Genomic DNA, 27,665 nt, shown 5'->3' on the forward strand with positions numbered 1-27,665 from the left:
AGAATTTTTAAATCGAGGTGTTGCTTACCTGGGAGCCAATATTGGTCAACGAGCACAGGGGTGGTGGGAGGAGAGTTGGTGCAAGTAAGGACACAGGCAACAGAGTTTTGGATGACCTCAAATTTCGGGAGGGTAGAATTTGGGAGGCCGGTCAGAAGTGCTTTGGAATATTCAAGTCCAGAGGCAACAAAGGCATGGATGAAGGTCAAACAAAATTTGATACCCAGCCACATAAAGAGATATCAAGAGAGCTGACCAAAAGCTTGATCATAGACGTGTGTTTTAAGGAGTGTCTCACACACACACATGCACATATACACATGTCTGCGTGCAGCTGTTGAGCCCTGTAGAGAAGCCCAGTCTACATTCTGCACACTCCACATAATTCCGAGATGCCGTTTCTCTCCCTAATGGTACAGAAATGGTTAAACGCCTATTTCTGTTCCCAGCTCAGTCTGATTATTAGGTCTTTTAGTAATAATCGCAGTTCTGCCGCTTAATCGGAACCAAGCGATCCTGTCCAAACAGAGGAGTCGGAAAAGTTAAAGTAACCCGAGAGGAGACGACCTGAGTGAAGTGTAGAGGCACAAAGTGGCAGCACTTGTGACGGATAAAAACTGTGTGAAACAACACCTTGAGCCAGCGCATCATCCCCAACAGTCCAAGTTTCATGTTTTGCCAGAGTGTCTGCAATCAACCTCCATTCCATTAATTTTCGATATTAATATCCCTGCCAGTGATTTCCCTAATACGATGTGACGTGCGATACTGGGAACAGAATTATGCCGAAGAACCTGTCCATTGGAGAGGCAGCGCGGCTTCCTGACAGGCGACCTTGGGTAATCAGCACTCTGGCCAGCGTCCTCATCTTCACCATCCTGATTGATATCCTGGGCAACTTACTGGTCATCGTGTCAGTGTTCAGAAACAAGAAACTGCGGCAAGCAGGCAAGTCATTCCCTTTAATTTTATAAAGAGAGGAGAGGGGAATTTTACCCAGTGTCATGTCATAGACTAACTGTCCAGAATAGAGTGGAAAGACGAGGGGTTAAGATACAGCGAGATCCTGGCTCATGAGTTAACCACCTCCCTCTCACCCTCCACCTTACTCCCACTCCCCTCCCTTTCACCTTGCACCTCCCTCCCACTCCCCTCCCTCTTACCCTGCACTCCCCACCACCCTCCTTTCCTCCCCCTCCTCCCTCTCACCTTCCACCTCACTCCCACTCCCCTCCCTTTCACCCTGCACCTTCCTCCCACTCCCCTCCCACTCCCTCCCTCTTACCCTGCACTCCCTACCAGCCTTCTTTCCTCCTCGCTCCTCCCTCTAACCCTGCACTTTCCACCCCCTCCCTCACTCTCCACCTCCCTCCCTTCTTCATACTTCCCTCCCTCTCACCTTCCACTCTCCATCTCCCTCATACTGCCCTCCCCTCACCTTCCTCTCCCCACCTCCTTCTTTTTCTCCTACCTCCGCATTCTCACCCTCCACTCTCCACCACCCTCCCTTCCTCAAACTTCCCTCCCTCTCACCCTCCACTCTCCATCACCCTCATACTCCTCTCCCTCTCACCCTCCACTCTCTACCTCTTCCCTTCCTCATGCTCTCCTCCTCTGTCCCTCCACTCCCCACCTCCCTCCTACTCCCCTCCCTCTCACCCTCCTAATCCCCTCCCTCCCTCCCTCCTACCCCCTCACCTTCCATTCTCCACCTCCCTCCTTTCCTCCTCCCCCTCCCACTCACCCTCCATTCTCCACCTCCCTCCTTTCCTCATACCCCCTCTCTCTTACCCTTCACTCTCCATCTCCCTCCCTTCCTCATACTCCCCTCCATCTCACCCTCCACCTCCCTCCCACTCCACCTCCCTCCCACTCGCCTCCATCTCACCCTCCACTCCCCACCTCTATCCCTTCCTCATTCTACCCTCCCTCTCACCCTCTACCTCTCTCCCACTCCCCTCCCTCTCACCCTCCACTCTCCACCTCCCTCCCATCCTCCTACTCTCCTCCCTCTCAACCTCCACTCTCAACCTCCCTCCCTTCCTCCTACACCCCTCACCCTCCACCTCTCTCCCATTCACCTCTCTCTCACCTTCCACTCCCCATGTCCTTACCTTCCACTCTCCACCTCCTTCCTTCCTCATACTCCCCTGCCTCTCACCCTCCCACTCTCCATTTCCCTCATACTCCCCTCCCTCTCATCCTCTTCTCCCCACCTCCCTCCCTTCCTCCTCTCCCTCTCTTCCTCCTGCCTCCTCCCTCTCACCCTCCACTCCCCACCTCCCTCCTTTCCTCATACTCCCCTCCCTCTGAACCTCCACTTCCCACCTCCCTCCCTTCCTCCTACTCCCCTCCCTCTCACTCTCCTAATCCCCTCCCTCCCTTCTTCCAACTCCCCTCCCTCCCACCTTAACTCTCACTTCCCTTTCTCCTAACCCCTCCTTCTCACCCCTTCACTCCCCACATCGCTTCTTCCACCCACATCTTTATTCCCCCACCTACTACTCTTCCTCCCACTCCTTTACCCCTCACTACTCACCTTCCTCCCACCTATTCCCCTCCATCCCACACCTTTACTTCCCACCTACTCTCCTCACCACTTTACATCCTTCCACCACTTTACTACTCTCAGATTCCCCCACCCACCCACCCACTACCCTCCCTCCTCTCTCTCCCTCCCACTCCATACTCCCCCTCCCATCCCCCTTTCCATCCCCCTCCTCGTCTCCCGCTCCCCTCTGCCAACCCTCTACCACAATCCTCTCCATCCCCAACTCTCCCTCTCCCTTCCCTGCCTCTCCCTCCATCTTTCTTCCTTTCCCCTTCCCCTTCCCCTCCACTCCCTCCCTCTCCCTCTTCCCCTCCTTCTCTCCCTCCATCAATCTCCACTCTGCCTTCTCCTCCCTCTCTCCTCCCTGCCTTGCCCCAGGCTCCACCTCCCTTCCTTCACATCCCTCTCTCTCCCCTCCCTTCCACTCTCCCCCTCCCTCTCACCTCCCTCCATCTTCCCTCCCTTCCCCTTCCTCTCCCCTGCCTCGCCCCAGGCTCCACCACCCTTCCTCTCCCCTCCCTCTCCTCTCCCTCTGTCACCCCTCTCTCCAACTCTTCCTTGCTTCTCACCTTCTCCCCTTCCCTCCCTCCCCTTGCTCGCTCCCATTCCCTCCCTCGTCGCTCCTTCTCCCTCCCTCTCCCCACCCTTCACCCTCCCTTCTCCCTCTCCCTTTCCTCTCTCTCACTCTCCACTCCCCCTCTTACCTTTCTCCATCCCTCTCCCCCTCTCTACCTCCGTCAAACCTTCCTTCCATCCCACTCCCCTCTCCCTCCCTCTTCCCTCCCTCCCTTCGTCTACATTCATCTCCCTCTCCCTCCCTCCCTCTCGCTCCTTTACCCCTCCCACACTCCCTCTCCCCTCCCTCCTTCTACATCTTTCTTCCTATCTGCCCCCTCCCTCCCTCTCCCTTCCCTCCCTGTCCCCTCCCACCATCCGTCTCCATCCCTCTTTCTCTCCCTCTCCCTCTCTCCCATCCCTCTCCCTCTATCTCCCTCCCTCTCCCTCCCTCTATCTCACTCCCTCTGTCTCTCTCCCTCCTTCACTCTTTCTATCATCCTTCCATTCTTCTCTCTCTTTCTCGCTCCCTCGTTCTCCCTCTCATTCCCTCCCTCCCTCTCCCTCTGTCTCTCACTCTATCCCACCCTCTATATCTCTCTCGCTGTCCCTCCCTCTCCCACCCTTGCTCTCCCCTCCCTCCATCTGCATTCTTCACCCTGCCTTCCTTTCTCCCTCCTCACTCCCTCCCTCTCCACTCCCTCCTTCTAACCATTGCTCCCTGTATATTACCCCTCCCCTCCCTACCTCTTCCTCTCTCTCCTGCCCTCTGCCTCCTTCCCTCTATCTCTGTCTCCCTCCCTCTAACTCCCACCCTGCCTCTCTTTATCTCCCTCCCTCTCCCTTCCTCTGTCTCCCCTTCCCCTCTTGATCCCCCCTTTTGCCCCTCTTGTCCTCTCCTCACTAGCCCTCATCCTCCCTTCCCTCCCTCCCTCTCCCTTCTCTTCCCCTTTCTCCCTCCCTCTACCTTCCTCTCCCTCTCCCCCACCATCCCTCTTCTTCCCTCCCTCCCTTGCCAATGCCTTCATTAAAATAGTGGAAAAATAAATTAGATGCAGACCAGCACATGTTGTGAAACTGTGCCCTTAAATCTGGTAATTTATGGCCTGGCAACAGAAGAACAGGCCCTGTAACATGCCAGATTGCCCTACAAAGCTGCCCAGTTTACTAATCTCCTTCAGTATAGGGGAACCTGTCACTCCTGCCTGGTTTACACGTGGCTTGAGTCCTGCACTTGAATCTTAATTTTCTCTAAAATGGCCTGGTAAATCACTGTTGTTAAAAACTAATCACTAAAAACCAGAAGGCCTTTATTGAGATGAGCATATTCTGAACACAAATTACATTTAAAATTAAATTTCCAAGCCCAATGGAAACACCTCAGTTGCTAGTCAACGAAGCTAAAGAAGGTAATACTGTATTTTTCAACAACACCAGACACCACAACAACATAAAAAGGTTTACTATATGTTGTTACGACCGAGGCGGGAGGAGTGCACTGTTTATTCTAGTTCCACTTCGCCACAGGTCACAACATATATTTAAATTTTTTTCCACTTACCAATACAGTCAATCATAGACTCTATTTTTATCCCAGAATAAAACACATCAACCAGATTTCTTTAATAAACAACAAAATTATCAATTTATTATAAAAACATACTTAACCAGTAATAAAGTGAAACATAAACACACAGATTAAAATATTAAAGTTCCCTTCTTACCTTAGCCCCTCACACTCACACACACACATACACCGGCTAACTGGAAAAATAAAAGGACTTTTATTTTTCGAGCTCTATTACAGACAAAAAACACTTGGGCTGAACACTTGCTCATTCTTGAAGAAACAACAGAGGGAAACAGAGAGAAACAACAGGAAAGCAAACAAGTCAGAGGGAATACAGCGGAAGTAAGTTTCAAGGGAGTAAGACCGGGATGGAAGGCCTCTGCTTTAATGTCAGTATTGCAGGTAAAACAGATGAGTTAAGGACAATGATTGACATATGGAATTGTGATATAATAGCCATCACGGAGACACGGTTGAGGGAGGGGCAGGATTGGCAGCTCAATATCCCGGGATATAGAATCTTCAGGCGAGACAGAGGAGGGGGTAAAAGAGGAGGGGGCATTGCAATATTAGTTAAGGAGTCAGTTACTGCAGTAAGGAGAGATGATATCTTGGAGGGGGCATCAAATGAAGCTTTATGGGTAGAGTTTAGGAATAAAAAAGGGACAGCCACATTGCTAGGTGTTTATTATAGACCCCCAGATAGTCAGCGGGAAATTGAAGAGCAAATATGTGTGCAATTTGCAGAGGTGTGTAAAAATAATAGGGTAATTATATTAGGTGATTTCAACTTTCCAAACATTAATTGGGATAGTCATTGTGTTAAGGGCTGGAGTTCTTAAAATGTATACAGGAGAACTTTTTAGCACAATATGTAGAGATCCAATAAGGGAGGGTGCAGTGCTGGACCTAATTCTGGGGAATGAAGCCGGACAGGTGGTTGATGTGTTGGTGGGGGAGCATTTTGGTGATAGTGGCCATAACATGGTACAATTTAAGCTTGTTATGGAGAAAGAAATAGACAAGTTGCAAAAAAAGGTTTTGGATTGGGGGAGAGCGAATTTTAGTAAAATAAGGCAGGATCTGGCCAAGGTAGACTGGAAAGAGTTACTTGTCGGGAAATCTACAGAAGAGCAGTGGGGGGCATTCAAACAGGAAATGGGGAGGGTACAGGCCCAACATGTTCCCTCTAGGGTAATAGGTAGGAGCAACAAGCCCAGAGAACCATGGATGACCAGAAACATTCAGGGTATGATGAGAAGGAAAAGAGAGGTTTCAGCAAATACAAGGAGAGCAAATCAATGGAAGCATTAGTGGAGTACAGAAAGTGTAGGATGGAGCTTAAGAAAGCAATTAGGAGAGCAAAGAGGGGATATGAGAAAGCTCTGGCTGGTAAAAGTAGGGAAAATCCCAAATTATTCCATAAGTATATCAATGGGAAGAGGATAACCAGGGTAAGAGTAGGACTCATTAGGGACCAAGGGGGAAATTTGTGGGTGGAGCCAGAGGACATTGGTAGGGTGTTGAATGAATACTTCACATCTGTCTTCACCCAAGAGAATGAGGATGTAGATATGGAACTTAGAGAGAGAGACTGTGAGGTTCTTGAGCAAATTGTCATAGGGAGTGACAAGGTATTGGAGGTTTTGGAAGGCTTAAAAATGGACAAATCTCCAGGTCCGGATGATTTGTGTCCCAGGATGCTGTGGGAGGCGAGGATGAAGATTGCAGGGGCTCTGACCCTAATTTTTAATTCCTCTCAGGCTACGGGGGAGGTGCCAGAGGACTGGAGAACAGCTAATGTGGTCCCACTATTTAAGAAAGGTTGTAGAGATAAGCCAGGGAACTACAGACCAGTGAGTCTCACGTCAGTGGTAGGGAAACTATTGGAGAAAATTCTGAAGGAGAGAATCTATCACCACTTGGAGAAGCAAAATTTGATTAGGAATAGTCAGCATGGCTTTGTCAGAGGGAGGTCATGCCGAACAAATTTGATTGAATTTTTTGAGCATGTAACCAGGTGTGTAGATGTGGGTAGTGCAGTTGATGTAGTTTACATGGATTTCAGCAAAGCCTTTGACAAGGTCCCACATGGGAGACCTATCAAGAAAGCAAATGCACATGGGATACAAGGTAACTTGATAAGGTGGATTCAAAATTGGCTTAGCTGTAGGAGACAGAGAGTGATGACAGATGGCTGTTTTAGTGACTGGAAGCCAGTGTCCAGTGGCGTACCACAGGGATCTGTGCTGGGTCCCCTATTGTTTGTCATTTATATAAATGACATAGATGATGACTATGTGGGGGGGTAGGATCAGTAGGTTCGCGGATGACACAAAGATTGGCCGAGTGGTTAACAGTGAGGTGGAGTGTCCTCGGTTACAGGAAGATATAGACGGGATGGTCAAATGGGCAGAAAAGTGGCAGGTGGAATTTAACGCTGAAAAGTGTGAGGTGATGCACTTTGGAAGGAGTAATGTGACACGGAAGTATTCAATGAATGGCCTGACACTGGGAAGTTCCGAGGAACAAAGGGACCTTGGCGTGTTTGTGCATAGGGGCGGCACAGTGGCGCAGTGGTTAGCAACGCAGCCTCACAGCTCCAGGGACCCGGGTTCGATTCCAGGTACTGCCTGTGTGGAGTTTGCAAGTTCTCCCTGTGTCTGCGTGGGTTTTCTCCGGGTGCTCCGGTTTCCTCCCACAAGCCAAAAAGACTTGCAGGTTGATAGGTAAATTGGCCATTATAAATTGTCACTAGTATAGGTAGGTGGTAGGGAAATATAGGGACAGGTGGGGATGTTTGGTAGGAATATGGGATTAGTGTAGGATTAGTATAAATGGGTGGTTGATGTTCGGCACAGACTCGGTGGGCCGAAGGGCCTGTTTCAGTGCTGTATCTCTAAAAAAAAAAGATCTCTGAAGGCAGGTTAATAGGGTGGTGAAAAAGGCATATGGGACACTTGCCTTTATCAATCGAGGCATAGATTACAAAAGCAGGGAGGTCATGTTGGAGTTGTACAGAACTTTGGTAAGGCCACAGCTGGAGTACTGTGTGCAATTCTAGTCACCACATTTTAGGAAGGATGTGATTGCATTGGAGGGGGTGCAGAGGCGATTCACCAGGATGTTGCCTGGGATGGAACATTTAAGCTATGAAGAGAGGTTGGATAGGCTTGGGTTGTATTTGCTGGAGCAGAGAAGACTGAGGGGTGACCAGATCGAGGTGTACAAGATTATGAGGGGCATGGACAGGGTGGATAGAGAGCAGCTGTTCCCCTTAGTTGAAGGGTCAGTTACGAGGGGTCACAAGTTTAATGTGAGGGGCGGGAGGTTTAAGGGGGACTTGAGGAAGAACTTTTTTACCCGGAGGGTGGTGACGGTCTGGAATGCCCTGCCTGGGAGGGTGGTAGATGCAGGTTGCCTCTCATCCTTTAAAAAGTACTTGGATGAACACTTGGCACGTCATAACATTCAAGGCTATGGACCAAGTGCTGGCAAATGGGATTAGGTAGACAGGTCAGGTGTTTTAATGCATCGGTGCAGACTCGATGGGCCGAAGGGCCTCTTCTGCACTGTATTATTCTGTGATTCTGTTAGATATGTTGTGTACCAAAACTGACATACAGTCTGGCCTCCGAGCAGACGTAGATGGGTCACTGGGATCTTTTAGAACAAATCTTCTCAGGCAACGTTGAGAATTAATTTAGCAGGCTTTTCTTCAAAGACAGGAGACAAGATAAGTTGACACAGTGGACTTCTCAGGGTTTTTTAGAGAGGTGTTGGAAAGCTGAGCTGGATTGTGTACTTCTCTCTTTCCTTGGGAATTCTCTTCTCTCCTTGGAAGTTCTCTCCCTTTCTATACAGTTCAACCCTAATTCAAAACAATTCAAAAGTGAAACCAACAACAGGAGGTCAACCTTTTGACCCCCATAAATCTTGACCTCTCATTTCTTCGTAAACAACTTCTCCAGGTGTCTGAATTTCTCTATTGTTTATTGAGCAGGAGGTCAGGTGGTTTCCCGGAAAAGCTTCTTGTTGTTGCTGGAAGTCAGGTGGTTTCCCAGAAAGGCATGTTTTCCTCACAAGACCTCTCAGTGCCCCTTTTAAAAAGTATTTCCAGGGACTGTTTTTCAAAGTCAAGTGGCCTTGACATGACCCCCTTTGAAAACCCCAAAGTTTGACTTTTCTTCAATCTTTCAAAAATTAATCCTCAAAAAATATATTTAACAAAACACAGAGACACTTTTGCAACCATGGAATCAATAATATAACAACAATAACTGATATAACAATGGTTCAGTTACAAGTGCATTACGGTTGGTTTTAGAGATCAATTGTGAGCCCTCTGTACTCCATGCAGTTAGCCAGCTGGTTGAACAGACATCCAATGCTCCCTCAGTTAGAATGCACGTAGGAATAGAGCCTGTTTGTAAGATTTACACATTAAATTCATGAGTCACATTGAACAAGGATATATATATAATCTAAAACATGCAACACACACTAAACATATAAAGCAATAGGAGCTCCATGATTGTAAATGCGTCCAGTAGAAAACAACTATGCCCAGTTGTAGAGCACACTAGAAGAACCAAATGGTGAGACCCTCATGTCCTTGACTCTTTGGCTGCAGTGGTTTTTCTACTGCTGATGCCTGCTGCATTTCTTTGTCATCATACCCCCTACAGCCACTGCTGCTGTAATTTACCCTAGTCAAAGATGAGGCTCCTATTCACTGCAGTATTGTATAGCATGCAGCATACTGTTATAATTTTGTTCACCTTCTCTGAGGCATAATGTAAAGCTGCTCCTCATTGTTCCTAGCTCAATTGAAGGTCCTGTTTCACAATATGTCTGCTTGAGCACTGGGTCATGAACATGCCCACAGCCCATAATTAAGAGGATCTCGGGGTCCATTCATCCTTCTCATTCAAAGAAGTGTTTGACATTTGGTTGTCCCCGAATTAAAGCATCAGGCATACTCCCCAGAAAATGTGCCTTAATGTGCATTTTAATGGCATATCTCAGCCACAGGTTTCCTTTGCAGTCTAAGCCTTTGTCTTCACAGAATCCCTGTTCAGCCACTGCCTGGCATGAGTCATTTACAAGTCGTTTACCATCTCGGCTTTCTGTGCTCTTGGGCTGTTTTGTCCTGCATCAACAGATACCCACCAATGGCTGATACTCCCATGATATGATGGTGAAAAATCCTCTGTGCTATGAACATTTTCACTAAGTTGACCAATGATAAGTTTTGAGCAGGAGGTCAGTACCCAATTTTAGTTTATACCTCTTTTTCTATAATTCTGCACTTTTTCAATGGGTCTTAACAAAGCCATAACATGAAGTTTTGTTTAGTTAAAGATGAGAACAATGCTTATATTGGTATAAATAGATAAAAAATGCCTATTACTGATTGCCCTTGGCATTGTATCCCAGTTTATATCATTATATCATATATCGTTTTCCAACAAGACAAACAAAAGGAGGAAAAGAATTATTCACATCATTCATTTTGTTGCTCTATGTTTCAGGCTCCTTGAGCTGCCTTCCACCTATTCTATCCCTTATAGGCGACCGCCTGGGGTTGTTTCTTATTGCATCTCTTTTAACAGATCCCAAATTACTGTGAGAACAATGCAGGGGTTAAAATTATTGGTGAGCCACAGAATAAAACTGTGTCCAAAATTTTAATAATAAAAATTCTCATGAAGTGCGCAGTACTGGCAAGGCCACCTTTGTTGCCTGTTCCTAGTTGCCTTGAGGAGAAGATGGTGGGCCATCTTCTTGAGGCAGTCTTTGTGATGATGATAGTCCCACCTTGGTGTTAGGGATTTCAGGATATTGACCCAGTAAAGATCAAGGAATGACGATATATGTCCAAGTCAGGGTGGTGTATGACTTGGAGGGAAAGTTGAAGGTGATGTTGGTTTCTAAAACATTGTTGTTCCTGTCTATTTCTGGGTAGTAGAGCTTATAGGGTGTGTGGTGTTCATCAGATCATAAAATCATAATAGGAGCAGGAATAGGCCATTCGGCCCCTCGAGCCTGCTTTGCTATTCAATAAGACCGTGGCTCATCTGATTGTGGCCTCAACTCCACTTCCCTGCCTGCCCCCCCATAACCATTGTCTCTATGGTAGATCAATAATCTGTCTAGCTCAGCTTTAAATATATTCAGTAACCCAGCCTCCACTGCTCTCTGGCAAAGAGAATTCCAAAGATTAACAGTTGTGGTATTGCTTTAAGGGGCATATCTGAAACGGTTGTCTATCACCAGACAGGATGTGATGTGCAGACCCATGTGATCTCTAGGCAGTTGTTGAAAGCAGCTACAAAAACAAGATGTGCTACCATACCTTCCCAGTAATGCTGTATATAAGTTAGAATCTTCAGTAAAAAAAACTCACCTTTTAGATTCACCAATCCTGTCTGTGTGATTGGTGTGTTTACGTCAAGAAAGAAGAAACGCTATTAAAATCAGTCTGGTTTAAATGTTGCAATAAAATGTGAGACCCTTTGAGAGAAGAGATTCCTCTTCATCTCCATCCTAAATGGCAGACCCCTTTTTTAAAAAAAAACTGTGACCCTAAGATCCCAACCAAAATGGGGCTGGATGGCAGCAGAGAAGGAGGCAAAATTAAATTGTGAGATCTGCCACACCTCTTGGCCCTGACTTCAATTCTCTTCCACCCCTCACTCCCTCACCCCTGCCCTGACGGGGGATGCCAATTCTTGCCCACTCACTATGTCTGTCCAAATTCCCTTGAAGTCACTTTGCATCTTCCTCACAACACACATTCTCAACCGCGAACTTGGAAATATTACATTTGGTCCCCACATCCAAATCACTGATATATATTGTGAACAGCTGTGGCCCAAGAACTGATCCTTGCTGTACCCCACTAGTCACAGCCTGCCAATGTGAGAATGACCCGTTTATTCCTACTCTCTGTTTTCGGCCTGTTAACCAATCCTTCTATATCATGTGTTTTAATTTTGCTAACCGACCTCCTGTGGGCGACTTTATCAAATGCCTTCTGAAAATCCAAGTATACTACGTCCACCGACTCCCTGTTTCAATTCTGTCAGTAACATCCTCAAAAAACTCAGGCTTAGATAAGTTAGGCAAGGAAAGACTGTTCCCATTAACTGATGGTACAAGGACTAGGGGACACAGATTGAAGGATTTGGGCAAGAGATGCAGGGGAATGTGAGGAAGAGCTTTTTTACGCAGCAAGTGGTAATGACCTGGAACTCTTTGCCCACGAGGGTGGTGGAAGCAGAAAAAAATCAATGATTTCAAAAGGAAGTTGGATGGGCACTTGAAGGAAATAAACTTGCAGGGCTACGGGGATAAAGTGGGGGAGTGGGACTGACTGGATTGGTCTGCAGAGAGCTGGCATGGACTTGATGGGCCGAATGGCCTCCTTCTATGCCATAAATGACTCTATGACTCTTCCTCACCCAAAGCATGCAAATGTCAAACACTGGGTGCAGGACCTGGGTACCAAACCATTTCGCCCCATTCAGCCCCAGTTACCACTGTTTACTAGAACCATGGCATGGAAAGTAGTAGTAGTTGTGGGGCAGCACTGGTAGCAGCCCCAAAGTCAAAAAGAGGGACAGCGCTTAGTAGAGGTGTCATCTCCTCCAAATCAGCCCTCACCTGCTTATTGTGGAGGACTCACTCTCTGCCAAGGCCTATAAGGGTACAGCTCCCTCGATCTTTTGGGCTGATTTTAACAGCGCGGCATCTCTTCTGGTGCTTTGCTGATGGCCTCGCTGCAGCAACACTGGTAATTTGTAGACAGAGGCTGCTGGGCCTACTCATGGTACTGGGGAATATGCAAGAGCCCATCTTATAACAATAATGATCCTCCATCCAAGAAAATTAGGTTAGAGTGGAATTGGAAAGGTGGGCATTAGTCTCTTCCCATTGCTGCTCTATCTCAAAGATAAGAATCCTGTCCAATGTCTCCACAGTTCACAGACCATGTGTGGTGTGCAAAAGCAATTTGATTATTGAGTGGAAATAATGATAAATTTTAGGACCGATAACGAGAGTGAATCAGTCCTTGTTAATAACTTTGATATCGATTTAGTTTGTGTGTGTTGTAATACTAATGAAGTATTGGAAGAATAATATGTAACTCCTCTTCCTCTTTCTGGGGGAGACGGTGGCATAGTGGTAATGTCACTGAACTAGTAGCCCAGTGACCCAGGCTAATGCCCTGGGGACATGGGTTCAAGGGGACACTGGTTCAAATCCCACCTTGGCAGCTGGTGGAATTTAGTTTCAATTAATTGATTAAAAAAACCTGGAATTGAAAGCTATGGTGCAATGAATCGATCATCGATTGTTGTAAAAATCCATCTGGTTCGCTGATGTCCTTTAGGGGAAGGAAATCTGCCATCCTTACCTGGTCTGGCCTACATGCGAGTCCAGACTCACAACAATGTGGTTGACTCTTAACTGCCCTCTGAAATGGCTGAGCAACCACTCAGTTTTCAAGGGCAATTAGGGATGGGCAACAAATGCTGGCCTTGTCAGTGATGTCCACATCCCATGAAAGGATGAATAAAAACTATGAGAGATCCTACAGTTAATGAACACCAGATCTATGAATAAGGTGTAAAAGTTTGTCTCTATATACCAGATGATACCTGTTAAAGGGAAATTGTCTTCAGTAACTTCATTTACCTCATTTGAACACAAAGAAAGGAGCTGACGAGTGGCATAATAGAGGTCTTTAAAATTAGGAAGGGGTTTGATAGGGTAGACGCAAAGAAAATATTTCTGCTTTTGGGGGGAATCCAAAATTAGAGGATCATGAATATAAGATAGCTGATAAATCCAATAAGGAATTCAGGAGAAACTTTTTTTTTTACCCAGAGAGTGGTTGGAACTTGCTACTACTGGAATAATTGAGGTGAATAGCAGATGCATTTAAGGGGAAGCTAGATAAACACATGAGGGAGAATGAAATACAAGGTTATGCTACTGGGTTAGATGGGTGGAGCCTTGTGTGGAGCAGAAACACTGACATTGGCCAATTGGACAGGAAAGCCTATTTCTGTGTTGTAAATTTTATGTAATTCTATGCATTTTAAATTGTTTCTGTTGCTAAAAGGTTAGCATTAGAAACTGAAGGTTCTCAGTTTAAACTCATGGCAATTTTTGAAGTAAAACCATTCCAAAGTGTACACAACAATATTGTCAGTGATACTATAACATAAAATCAATTACTGGATAGGATTCTATAGGCCCACCACCAAAACTGGCCCGCACACACGGGGTGCACGTTGCGGAGCCGCTGCGATTCCAAATGTGGCGGCTAATTAGCATGGCTGGGGCTGAAGCTGCCCACCCCTCAACCCCACCCCCACCCCCCCACTCCCAGTGACGTGGAGGGGGCAGGCAAGCCGTCCCTGGCAACAGGGTCTGGTGCCATTGGGCAGGCATTGGCGCCATTTTTAAAGGGCTTAGAACCCTAAATGACAATTGAAATCTTTAAAGAGACAGTGAATTTAAAGTTAATAAAAATGGTTTGAAAAATCTTTCCATGTCTTCTCCCACCGCCCCCCCATAGCATTGCATGTCATTCCTGCCCTTCCCCCCCCACTCCCGAGATACTTACCTTGAATATATGACCTTCCCCACTCCCCCGTCAAAGTTCAGAACCTTTGTCCTTTACCTCTTCCCATCATCCCCTTGACCAATCAAGTATGTTTGACCCCACTCCACCCCTCCCGCACTGAGAAAATTACCTCCTTACCCCCTCCCCAAAGGTGTTGCGCCTCGTTTTCCTGGACGGGGATTCGAAGGCACGGCAGAGCTAGCCGCCAGGATAAAGATCGCGGCAAATCAGGAGGCGACGGGACCTTCGTTAATTCAGGTAAAGTAATTTATTTAAATATGTAAATCGTGGTCCCATCGCCAAGCAGCGTGGGGTGGGGGATCCGGGGGGAGGGGGCGGGGGGTGGCCTCCATGAGGCCTCTCCGCCTCCACTGAGTTCGGGCCAGGCCCTGCTGCCGTTGGGGTCAGTGGCGGGCCTCATCTGGAGCGATCTTTATGGCCCCCCCACCGCTGTTCCTGACCTCGAGAGCTCTATAAAATTCAGCCCATTATGTCTACCCATGTCTGAACAGACACATCGATGTATTAGACTTTGTAGCATTTTCAATGATTGGTTTATTCCTTCTGTAAAATGGATATCCTGTCATAAAGGGTAGAAATGGAGGTTTGGCCTCAAAAATATTGTTGCCAGTATAGCTTATCTGGCTGTACAGTAAAAGAACATGAGATCACCTGTCTGATGTGTGATGGGTTGAAAGTGGCCTGTAGGTTACTAAAGTAAAACAGAACATTTTTGTAAAGCAGCAACCCATCCATCCATTCAAGTGAACATTAAACACTCCTGGAACAAAAACAAAGAGTGCTGGGAATACTCAGCAGGTCTAGCAGCATCTGTAGAGAGAGAAGCAAAGTTAACGTTTCAGGTCTGTGACCTTTCATCAGAACTGGCAAAGATTAGAAGAGAATTAGGTTTTAAGCAAGTGAAGGGGAGAGAGGGGTGGGGGAGATAACAAAGGAGAAGGTTCCAGCGTCTGCAGTATTTTGCTTTAATTAAACACTCCTGGGCATGGTAATATTGTAGTTAGGTTACTGGACGAGCAATGTAGATGCCTGAACTAATGATCTGGAGATATGTTTAAATCCCAAAATGGCAGTTGATGAATTTAAATAAAGTTAATTAAAGAAATCTCATCAGTAATGGTGACCATAAAACAATGCCCATGAGGTAAGGAAATTTGCTGCCCTCACCTGCTTTGACCTATTTGTGTCTCCAGGCCCACAGCAACATAATTGTCTCTTAACAGTCCTCTGAAATGGCCTAGCTACTCAGCTGTGTAAAACTGCGAACCAATGGTTCAAGAAGACAGCTCACCACTATTTTCTCAAGGGCAATTAGGAATGGGCAATAAATGCTGGATTTGCCAGCAACACCAACATCTTGTGAATGAATAAATAAATCAAATTAAAAACACTGCAACATTTTTCAAAAAGCAGGGAATTCTCTTGGTCTCCTGGTTGCCATTCTCTCTTATTGACATTTCTTTCAATATCATAAACAAAAGTTTAACTGGCCATTCATTTAATGACTATATGTGGGATCTTGATGTGCCTGATTGGCTGTTCTGTTTGCCTACCTAACGACAATACCTGTGCTTCAAAAAGTAATTTGTGTGAAATGATTTGATAAATGAAAGGTATTACAACAACAACAACTTTCCTTTAACATAGTTAAATGTCCCAAGGGGCTTCAAACAAAATAAGTTAACATTGATACCTAGCCTCCTAAAAAAATATTAGGACAGGTGACCAAAAACTTTGATAAAAGCTAGGCTTGAAGGAGCATCTTTAAAGAAGGAGTCTGAGGTAAAGAGGTGGAGAGGTTTACAACAACAACAACCTGCATTTATAAGGGAGCCTTTAATGCAGGAAGACAATCCAAGACCCTTCACAGGAGCATTTTCAAACGAACTTTGACACCAAATCACATAAGATATTCAAACAGATGACCAGAAGCCTGGCCAAAGAGGTTGGTTTCAAGCAGAATCTTAAAGGAGGAAAGAGAGGTAGAGAGGTGTAGGGAGGGAATTCCAGAGCTTATGGCCTAGGCAGCTGAAGGCCAATGGTGGAGCAATTAAAATGAGGATTGCACAAGAGCCCAGAATTGGATTCTATGCAAATACAAATGTTTGTTTTAAGAATTTTTATGAATTGTCTGATTGGCTATGCCAATTGTGTGCTGCAGCCACATGCATATTTCACAAGGACTTTTCCAGCCAACAAAGAGGACACTTTCATCTCATTAGTCTGTACTGGATTTGAACCCTGGAGCCAGCAATATCCAGCATATCTACCATTCAGCCACCTGTGCATTCTAGCTTTAAAATGACATTGATGAATTGGTTAGAGAATGACTGAATATGCTTTTTCTTGTTCCATTCTCTCTCTAACTTCCTAAGAGCAATTTTGGAGAGGTTTTACTGTGGTCTAAGCCTAATATCCAAACCTGTGTCCAACTGCCTAGTGTGCGTGGCAGAAGAGATTTAGTGTGCTGCTTGCTTTTTGCGTGCTAGTGGGCTTCTCATTTTCAGCCTAACTGCCAGCTAGTAGCAATGCAAAAAGGAGAGCCAAATACACAAGTCTCTCCCTGTCAGTACACAGCCTGTTCATTGGCAAGTCCTCTGCTGTGCCTCCACGTGGTGACACATGGAAACTGGGTTCCTCACATGTTAGAGAAACTTCCAAGCCTATCTGTGACAAAGACAAGGATGCATTAATGGCAATTGTTTACTGCTTTCCACAAAGCTTGCTTCTGCTCTCCAAACAACAGCCAGTGCTGGCTGGCTCTTCTTTATATTCTTTCTTTTGGGCCTCCTTATCTCGAGAGACAATGGATACGCGCCTGGAGGTGGTCAGTGGTTTGTGAAGCAGCGCCTGGAGTGGCTATAAAGGCCAATTCTGGAGTGACAGGCTCTTCCACAGGTGCTGCAGAGAAATTTGTTTGTTGGGGCTGTTGCACAGTTGGCTCTCCCCTTGCGCCTCTGTCTTTTTTCCTGCCAACTACTAAGTCTCTTCGACTCGCCACAATTTAGCCCTGTCTTTATGGCTGCCCGCCAGCTCTGGCGAATGCTGGCAACTGACTCCCACGACTTGTGATCAATGTCACACGATTTCATGTCGCGTTTGCAGACGTCTTTATAACGGAGACATGGACGGCCGGTGGGTCTGATACCAGTGGCGAGCTCGCTGTACAATGTGTCTTTGGGGATCCTGCCATCTTCCATGCGGCTCACATGGCCAAGCCATCTCAAGCGCCGCTGACTCAGTAGTGTGTATAAGCTGGGGATGTTGGCCGCTTCAAGGACTTCTGTGTTGGAGATATAGTCCTGCCACCTGATGCCAAGTATTCTCCGAAGGCAGCGAAGATGGAATGAATTGAGACGTCGCTCTTGGCTGGCATACGTTGTCCAGGCCTCGCTGCCGTAGAGCAAGGTACTGAGGACACAGGCCTGATACACTCGGACTTTTGTGTTCCGTGTCAGTGCGCCATTTTCCCACACTCTCTTGGCCAGTCTGAACATAGCAGTGGAAGCCTTACCCATGCGCTTGTTGATTTCTGCATCTAGAGACAGGTTACTGGTGATAGTTGAGCCTAGGTAGGTGAACTCTTGAACCACTTCCAGAGCGTGGTCGCCAATATTGATGGATGGAGCATTTCTGACATCCTGCCCCATGATGTTCGTTTTCTTGAGGCTGATGGTTAGGCCAAATTCATTGCAGGCAGACGCAAACCTGTCGATGAGACTCTGCAGGCATTCTTCAGTGTGAGATGTTAAAGCAGCATCGTCAGCAAAGAGGAGTTCTCTGATGAGGACTTTCCGTACTTTGGACTTCGCTCTTAGGCGGGCAAGGTTGAACAACCTGCCCCCTGATCTTGTGTGGAGGAAAATTCCTTCTTCAGAGGATTTGAACGCATGTGAAAGCAGCAGGGAGAAGAAAATCCCAAAAAGTGTGGGTGCGAGAACACAGCCCTGTTTCACACCACTCAGGATAGGAAAGGGCTCTGATGAGGAGCCACCATGTTGAATTGTGCCTTTCATATTGTCATGGAATGAGGTGATGATACTTAGTAGCTTTGGTGGACATCCGATCTTTTCTAGTAGTCTGAAGAGACCACGTCTGCTGACGAGGTCAAAGGCTTTGGTGAGATCAATGAAAGCAATGTAGAGGGGCATCTGTTGTTCACGGCATTTCTCCTGTATCTGACGAAGGGAGAACAGCATGTCAATAGTCGATCTCTCTGCACGAAAGCCACACTGTGCCTCAGGGTAGACGCGCTCGGCCAGCTTCTGGAGCCTGTTCAGAGCGACTCGAGCAAAGACTTTCCCCACTATGCTGAGCAGGGAGATTCCACGGTAGTTGTTGCAGTCACCGCGGTCACCTTTGTTTTTATAGAGGGTGATGATGTTGGCATCGCGCATGTCCTGGGGTACTGCTCCCTCGTCCCAGCACAGGCATAGCAGTTCATGTAGTGCTGAGAGTATAGCAGGCTTGGCACTCTTGATTATTTCAGGGGTAATGCTGTCCTTCCCAGGGCAGTATATATACACACTCAAATACAATTAACTAATTGACACCCAACACCTGTTCACCCTATTATCTTGAACTACCAGGTATGTTCAGTATTAGTTTCCTTGTTATGTCTGACGTGCTGGCCTCTTCCCCAACTGTAAATACTGATAGAATAAAATCATAGAATGGTTACAGCACAGAAGGAGGCCATTCAACCCATTGAGTCCATGCTAGCTCGCTGCAAGATCAATTTAGCTAATCCCACTCCCACACCCTTTCCCCATAGTCCTGCAATTTCTTTCCCTTCAGGTGCTTATCCAATTACCTTTTGAAAGCCACAATTGAATCCGCCTCCAGATCGTAACCACTTGCTGCATAAAAAAGATTTTCCTCATATCACCTTTGGGTCTTTTGCCAATCACCTTTAATCTATATCCTCTGGTTCTCGATCCTTCTGCCAATGGCTCTCTTTATCTGCGCTGTGTGGACCCCTCATTATTTTGAACACCTCAATCAAATTTCCTCTCAAACTTCTCTTTAAAGAGACCAACCCCAGCTTCTCCGATCTATCCACACAACTGAAGTCCTTCATCCCTGGGACCAATCTTGTAAATCTTTTTTGTGCCCTGTCTAAAGCCTTCACATCCTTCCTAAAGTGCAGTGCCCAGAATTGGATACAATACTCCAACTGAGGCCAAACCAGTTGTTTTATAAAGGCTCATCACAATTTCCTTGGTTTTGTACTCTATGTGTCGAATTATAAAGCTCAGGATCCTGTATGCCTTTTTAATCACTTTCTCAACCTGCCCTTCAAAGATTTGTGCACATATACCCCCATGTCTCTCTATTCCTGCACCCCTTTAGAATTATACCGTTTAGTTCATATTGCCTCTCCTCATTCTCCTAATCAAAATATATCACTTGACACTTCTCTGCATTAAATTTCAACTGCCACTCGTCCACCCTTCCACCAGCCTGTCTATGTCCTCTTGAAGTTTATCACTATCCTCCTTACAGTTCACTCTCCTTCCAACTTTTGTGTCATCTGCAGATTTTGAAATTGTGCCCTGTACACCCAAGTCTAGGTCAATAATATATATCAAAAGAAGCAGTGATCCTAGTCTCAACCCCTGGGGAACGTCATTGTGTACCTTCCTCCTGTCACTCAGCCAAATTTGTATCCATGCTGCCACTGTCCCTTTAATTCCACGGGCTTCAAATTTGCTGACAAACCTATTATGTGGCACTTTATCAAACTCCTTTTGGAAGTCCATGTACACCATATCAATTGCATTGTCCACATCAACCCTCTGTGTTATCTCATCAAAAATCTCAACCAAGTTATTTAAACATGATTTGCCTTTAACCAATCTGTGCTGGCTTTCCTTAATTAATCCACCAAGTGATGCAAAGCAATGATTCAACATGTCCACTATTTCCTTATTTTCATTGACAATATCACCATTATCAGTTGCTCCTGACCACTCACTCTCTTTTTCCTAATTTAATTTTAAATTTTTTGTGTTGATTTTGATATCCCTTGCAAATTTCTTTTCATATTTCTTTTTTGTTGCCCTTATTATCTATTTTATCACCCTTTGCTATTCTTTGTATTTTTCCCATTTGTCAGGATCTGTGGTATTTTTTGCATTTTTGGATGCTTTTTCTTTTAGTTTTGTTATCTCATACCTCTTTAGTTATCCATGGCTTTTTTTTTTTTGCTAAGTAGAGCTCTTGCCCCTTAAGTGAATGCACTGGTCTCTATCACATTAAATTCTTTTTTGAATGCCTCCCTCTGTTCTATCATTTTACCAATTAGCAGATTTGATGAGTTTATTGTGAACAGTCTCTGTCTCATTGTGTTGAAGTTAGCCTTATCGAGATATTAAATTTTGGTAGCTGTTTCAAACACTATGGGCGGGAGTTTGTGTAAGATGCGGGGCTCCTGGAGCTGGGGCAAAAAGGCAGGGGAAGCACTCAAGAAATTCACTACCTTTCCTAGCCATGGGACAATGGAGGTGGGGTGTTGGGATGATAGGGCTGGGGTGTTGGGGCCATGGCAGTGGGGTGTTGGGATGATATAGGTGGGGTGTTGGGACCATGGGGGTGGGGGTTGGGATGATAGGGGTGGGGTGTTGGAGCCATGGCTGTAGGGTGTTGGGATGATAAGGGTGGGATGTTGGGGTAATAGGGGTTGGGTGTTGGGACACTGGCTTAACATCCTAGCCCTTTCCAGGCAGCTATATTGCTTCCCACTCTCTCAACCCCAGGAATCCTGGGACACTTGTGTTGATTGGCAGTGAGATTTAAGTAATGGAAGAAATTTATGGCAGGTTTCTCTGTTATTGCTACCATTTCTGTACTTGCAATAACCACAGCACCACACCGATTGAAACTGCTCTACAGAGTCTTCTCTAGGTGCAAGATTCAAGCCTGATAGGTTTTTTGCTTGCTCAGAAGATCGATCAATAAAGCACCACAGGCTGCTGACACTGGTCGAGTAATTTGATTTGTAACTGTAGTTCAGAGAAGCTAAGTGAATGTCTTGTGCTCATTTATATTTCTGATGTTTCAGAGCCTTGTGGAAATATTTTGGACAGCAATGTGTCTGGCAGCAGACTCCAAAACCTATTCCTACTCTCATTGATCTGTGCCTTTGCAGAGACAATGGGTCAGATTTTTAAAGCCCACTGGGGACAGGACTGCATGCACGTGTGATTTAAAGATTGCTTTCTCTGAGGTTGGCACTGGGTTCCGCCGCCTCCGGAATACGAAGCCATTTTAAAGGGACTCTGGGAGGGAGGGAATGGCAAACCCTCATGCCTGTTGAGCTCATTGAGGAGGCTTGTCAGCAGCAGTTTTCAATTTTTAAAGGAAAGGAACGTGGAAAATGCCCTGTCTGGAAGATGAACACAGCAGGGGGCCATGAGGCCTGTGGGAAGAACTGATTAAAATTATTCAGAGGCACAAAGTAATGCTCAGCTGCTTCAAAAGTGCCACAGAGTGGCCATAGCCAGAGCTGTAAGACTTGCTTTTCTCAGTGGTAAGTGGCAGGAATCCGGAGAGTGATGTGAGGTTGATGGCCTCACTTGGGCAGCTGGGGTTGGTAGAGGGATGCTTGGTGAACGGTCAAAGCCCAGCTGAGGGAGTTCAGATGGGAACAGGCTACTCTGACATTGGACAGAGCAGCCAAGTAGAGCTGCAGCAAAGACAACCTCCTGGACAGCAGAGGGCCAGAGAAGCACAGTGGGGGGCCGCAAGGGGAAGAAGGCATTACCCAAGAGATCAGGTCAGCCACCTAAGAGTCAGCTACCTGCAAGTAACAGAGCACCGGTTTCATAGGAGGCGATACCTATCCAGGTATCTGGCCTCGGACCTATGACCACAGGAAGTGAATCTTGCAGGTCTGCGCTCGGTTCCCAGGTAGCTGTCATGTCCTACATCTTGCGAGAGTCCCAGGTGCCACATCTCTTCAGGCCCACGTCCAGACGCCATGTGTGGCTGCTGGGGGATAAGGGTTATCCTCTAAGGAGGTGGCTCCTGATGCCCATTCGAAACCCAGACATGAATGGAGAGAGATGCTACAACCAGAGCCATCTCCTCACATGGACCTGCATTGAACAGACCATTGCCCTTTGAAGATGCACCTCTGTTGCCTTGACCGGTCGGGTAGTGCCCTCCAGCATGAGCCAGCCAGGGTTTCCCGTATTGTGGCCGTCTGCTGTGCCCTGCACAACGTGACACTGATGGAAAGGAGAAGCTGGATGACAACTCCACCTCAGAGGAAGACTGGGAGGAGGAAGAAGAGGAGAAGGAAGGGATCGCTCCAGAGGTGGCCGGCGCCAGGCAGTGGAGTCAATGCAGTCCCAGAGCTCAGGGTGAACTGCAGGCTAGCATGCCAACAAGGGCCATGCAGATTCAGCAGAGCTTTAACTGTTCATTTTCGAGCCCTTATGGCTGATGGGCTGATGGCCCGATGGCCCCACAATTCACCTTCCAGCATTCAGAGCTATTTCACCCCATGACCCTTAACTGTGAGGTCCCATTGGCAGCCGTGAACATGCAGATGGAGGGTTCCTCCATCCACCATTATCCAACATTACAAGGCACAGCATGTAGCATTCCCAGGGCCCCACGTCCCCACCACCCACCTCACAATGTGACGTCCCCCTTTTGAGATGAGACATCAACACACAACTGTCAGAGTGATGAAATAAAGAAGTTATGTTGTGAGGCAAATGAAATAACAGACCGTTGTAGACAATAGTACCCAGGTGGCCCATTAAGTGAATACGACAGTGTGGCACCTTCCTCTACTTAACACTTCTATGGGGTGCTCCTGCTGTGGCAGAGGATGAGGTGGAGGCAGCATGCTTCATACTCTCTGCTTCCAGCTGAGATGCCCATGGCTTCCATCCTCATCTTGGAGGGACAATTGGGGGCTCTTCGACAGGTTGCCAACCCTGTGATATTGCAGAGGCCACCTCTGTAACAGGGCCTTGGAACACAAATGGGTCCTGAGTTGGAGGGGGTGGGGGGCCTAAATGTGATGCCAGTGCCCACTGAGGGGGTGACACTTCGTCTGCCGCTAGGGTGTCTGCTGAATGCTGGAAGCGACAATCAACTGGGATGCAACTGGAATCCAATCCAAGCATCTTTGCGCCATGAGTGACACTGAGCGTTCAGTGCTACAGTGACTCTTACTCTTTCTGTACATATCAGCGCGCTGCTCCTGCACCCACTCAGAGTGGTGTTGCATTTGGCTCTCCAAGAGGTTGCCCAATCTCTCTATGGAGGAGCGCACGTGATCGAATCTCTGAACCAGGACGGAGCAGATGCACTGCATGGACCCCTCCATTGCCTGCCCATGGCTCTGCAAAGCTCAGGGAGTTCCAACAAACAAGAAATTATCTGCCTCTGGTTCTCGAGGAAGGCCCTCCTGGTCTGTGCCACCTGAGGCCCAGCATCTTCGTCCAGTGAGACATTGCTGTGTCTGTCCTCCGTCCTCGAAGGGGGACTGCCCACAAGTGAATCTTCTTAACCCTCCTCCTCCTACTCATGCATGCTGTGAGGTTTACCCAGTGTTCCACTTTGTACACCTATCTGTGCTGGTGGAAGGTGCCGAGTATGATGTGATGGTGCAGATTCCATGGACTCCACCCCCACTGCCAAGGATGTCGGTGCTGATATGGCAGATGCACTTTGGTCCCTGTAAGCAACTGGCCCTGAGGGAGACACAAGAAAATGGGGATGAGAACTAGTCCCACTCAACAAGTGCACCAACACAACCAACCCCTCAGATGACAGTGGCCTAAGATCCATAGGTCACACTGGGCAGGAGTCTCCGCCATGCCCTTCACCTTAAGAAAGAGCTATCCAATGACCTCCCGTCTCGCCATTCCCCAGAGTGCCTCGATGGTACCCTGGCGATTTCCAGCTATCAGATTTTGGAGCTGGACCACGCCACCTCCCATTTTGGCCATCTCCCGTATATTATGAGCTCTTTTCTTCCGCAGGGTGAAGGGAGAAAGACTCATGAGTAGGTTTCCCTCCCTCATCTCTTCCAGCATAACATACATGAGGGCTGATGTTCCGCTCAGTAATGTCTCCATCTGAATATCGCCCCATATGGCTGCGTCTCAGTGCAGCGACCGTTCACTTACTCTGACAATGTGAAGGAGAGCTATGAACATTCTGTGAGGTCAGTTCGTATACATTCTGGTGCTTAGAGAATTGGTCCCCAATGAATTAGGTGCCACTGGCTACTCACCTTACTAGATCGCAAGAGGTCATTGAACCATTTTCTACAATGGACCCAAATCCTTCGCGTGGGTCCCCAGCTGCTGACCTCTGTGGCCACCTTCATCCATGCTCTCTTCATCTCGCTAGGTGGATTTCTCCTTCCTGAGGCCGGGAAGAACAGCTCTCTCCTCTCTGACACTGTATCAATGGGCACCTCCAGGGAGGCTTCAGAGAAATGGGGTGCCGCCTTGGGATGCATGTCCATGCCCATATAGGCCCTCCGTTCTCCCTGGTGTTGCATTACTGAAGACAATGGCAAGCCCAGTCATTGTTGCTGCTTGCCTTTTAAAATTGCCCTCAGTGACCTGTTCCCGCCTCCAGGACCCTTCCAGCACCTCCAATTGGGCACCAACCCACACCCAGGCCAAATACCGACCTTGCATTTAAAAATAGCATTGTGTTGGTCGGGACCCGAAAATGTTCCGGTCATCGGGTTCCCGACCCCGTAATGAAAATTCAGCCCAATATTTCATTTGTTTAGGTAAAAGCTGTTACTCGTTGGTAAGAAAAAAAATGATTTTCCTCCCAATTCTTTTCTGTAGCTTGGAAAAGAACTCGGTTCCATTCAGCCCAATAGCATCTGTTCATAATGTTGTGTACCTATAGGCTATCCAGTGGGCGTTTCTTTTGGGTACAAGCTATTTTATGCCAGATAACTGCCTACTGCATAATCTCTGATAGTAGTGTGCAAGCAATGAGGTGAAATGAGTGCTAGCCAGTCAAGGAATCTAAGAGTGATTTGATTCAATGCAGTCACCAGTTCAGCTGTGAATCAGACAAATATATTGTGTGTGTCTGGATGCAAGTCTCGGGTTTTTTCCTATTCTCCTGCTGTAACTTCAATGGAAGATCAGTGAAAAGCCTAAAGAAATGGTCATTTATCTTCCACTAAAGTTAAGGCATGGAGAAAAACTTATGGAAATTGCAGGTGAGTTTATGCAAATATACTAGGCCATTAAGCCCAACAAATCCATCTCTTTTGAATGGAATTCTTTTGTTTTCAATTTTACTGTCCTCGACCTCTGAAGACAGTGACTGGCTGAGCTTCCTTTCCATGGCTCTATTACTTTGCCCGTACTTCATATATGGGCTGAGGTAGTGCAGATCAGTAGGCTAATTTCATCTTGGGGACATTTACATTGGCACTTGATCCTGTCCTCAGACATTGTCCAGACAGGTCCCCTTTCCAGAAAAAGAAAAGAACACCGAAATATTTAGTTGACACAGACATTTTAAGAATCTTGTCCCACTGTAAGCCACTCAAGCACTATACAGCAGAAGCAAACCCAGATCTTTCCCCTTTGGTTTTATCTCTTGTTGTATGAATGCAAGAGTGTTCCAAGAGTGTCTTTTGGTTGCAGTACTATAATGTGAATTGGTAATGCCTTACCCTGATCTGATTTGGAAACCTTTCTGAAGAGGAGGACTGAAATTTGTTAAAGAATAATTCACGCATCCACAGAATTTTTCATTTCAAAACACATGGAGGTGGGGAGCTGTGGTGTTGAATTTCCTTCTTCCACTCTGCTGCCATAAATGTGGCAGAAATCCTGTTTACACATGTAAATAAAATCAATTCCACTTTCCTGCCCAATCTCCATTGATTATCCTTTAGAGTCCAAAAATCAGGTAATACAGGAGATGTTACAGAATTCTTTTGAAAAATAACTTGCTACAGTGGCGTAAAGCATACAGAGGCCATTCTGGGCCAAGTAAAGTTCCTTCAACAAAACAAAGCTCCAGTCACATACTCTCACATTAGCTGATACATGGGATAAATACAAGACAAAAAGGAAGGCAATCTTGACAGTTTTGTCACAATCCTATGCTGCTCAACAGAGCCCTATAAATATAAGCATTAATGAACAAATCGTTTATGGCCACATTGTAGCTGGCTTGCAAGAAGAACAGTGAAAAGGTTTCAGTTCAATCGTGCCTTTGTGATTCAAGCACTAAGTGGTCTTTGGAAACCAGACAGATGGGATCAGCTGTAGGCACTGTTACGACCCAGTTGGGAGGAGTGCACTGCGTTTTCTAATTCCACTTCTTCACAGGTCACAACATATATTTAAATGTTTACCCAGTTACTGATGCAGTCAATCATATACTCTACTCTTTATCCCTGAATAAAATACACCAATCAGGTTTCTTTAATAAACAACAAAATTATCAGTTTATTATAAAACAAGTCTTAATCAGTAACAAAACAAAGCATAAACACACAGATTGAAATATGAAAGTTCCCTTTTTTCCTTAGCCCCCCTAACACACACACACACACATATATACACACACACCGGTTAACCCAAAAATAAAGAGCTTTTCCCTTTGGAGCTCTGTTATTTTAAAAAAAGGCAAAAAAAATACTTTGGCCAAAAATTTGCAAACTCTTGAAGTAAGAAAGAGAAGATGTGGAAAGATGTCAGTTGTCTCTTTTTGGTCTGGCATTCCATATACGCCTAGACGGCTGTTACTGGGATCTGCCTAGAACAGTTCTTTTCAGGTGACATTGAAGATCAGTTTGGCAGGCTTTTCAAAGAGAAATGTGGTAACAGGGGTTTCTGGCAGGCCTTTCAGGAGGAATGCAGCATCAATTTCTTTATTTTTTACACTTGCTTCTAAGAACTTCTCAAAGAGATAGAAAAGCTGGCAGGCCTTTCAAAGAGATAGAAAAGGCTGAGCTGGGTTTTGCCCTTGGTAGGATGATTTCTACACTCATATCAAAACACTATCCAAACCTCAACTGATTGTCCAAAGCAAAACCAAAACAGACAAGCCTCCTGACCCATATAAATCTTGACCTGTCACTTCTCTGTAAATATCCTTCCCAGGTCAAAAAGCCCCTCCTGGGTACTTATCTGAAGACAGCTGACTTCCAGTAAATGTTGTTTTCAAACAACCTCTCAGTCTCTCTGTGACTCTTGTAAAAAAAGAGTCCATGGAATCCTTTTCAGTTTTAAAAGACAAGTCCTCAAAATTTAACAAAAAAATGGAAGTACTTTTGTAACAGCATTAAAAAAAACCCTCAGCAGCCTTGC

The 27,665-nt window shown here is 46.3% G+C and overlaps 1 protein-coding gene across 1 annotated transcript in view; it reads left to right on the forward strand.

Moving 5' to 3' along the window:
* The first annotated feature begins 782 nt into the window (after nt 1-782).
* mtnr1al (melatonin receptor type 1A like) overlaps nt 783-27,665 on the forward strand; it is a 29,667-nt gene continuing 2,784 nt past the window's right edge. Inside the window, exon 1 of the mRNA XM_068043100.1 lies at nt 783-948. Within this exon, the coding sequence (XP_067899201.1) occupies nt 783-948 (166 nt within the window). The remainder of the gene's footprint in view (nt 949-27,665) is intronic.

The sequence above is a fragment of the Heterodontus francisci genome, chromosome 12 (genome assembly GCF_036365525.1).
Source record: "Heterodontus francisci isolate sHetFra1 chromosome 12, sHetFra1.hap1, whole genome shotgun sequence".
Classification (NCBI taxonomy): domain Eukaryota; kingdom Metazoa; phylum Chordata; class Chondrichthyes; order Heterodontiformes; family Heterodontidae; genus Heterodontus; species Heterodontus francisci.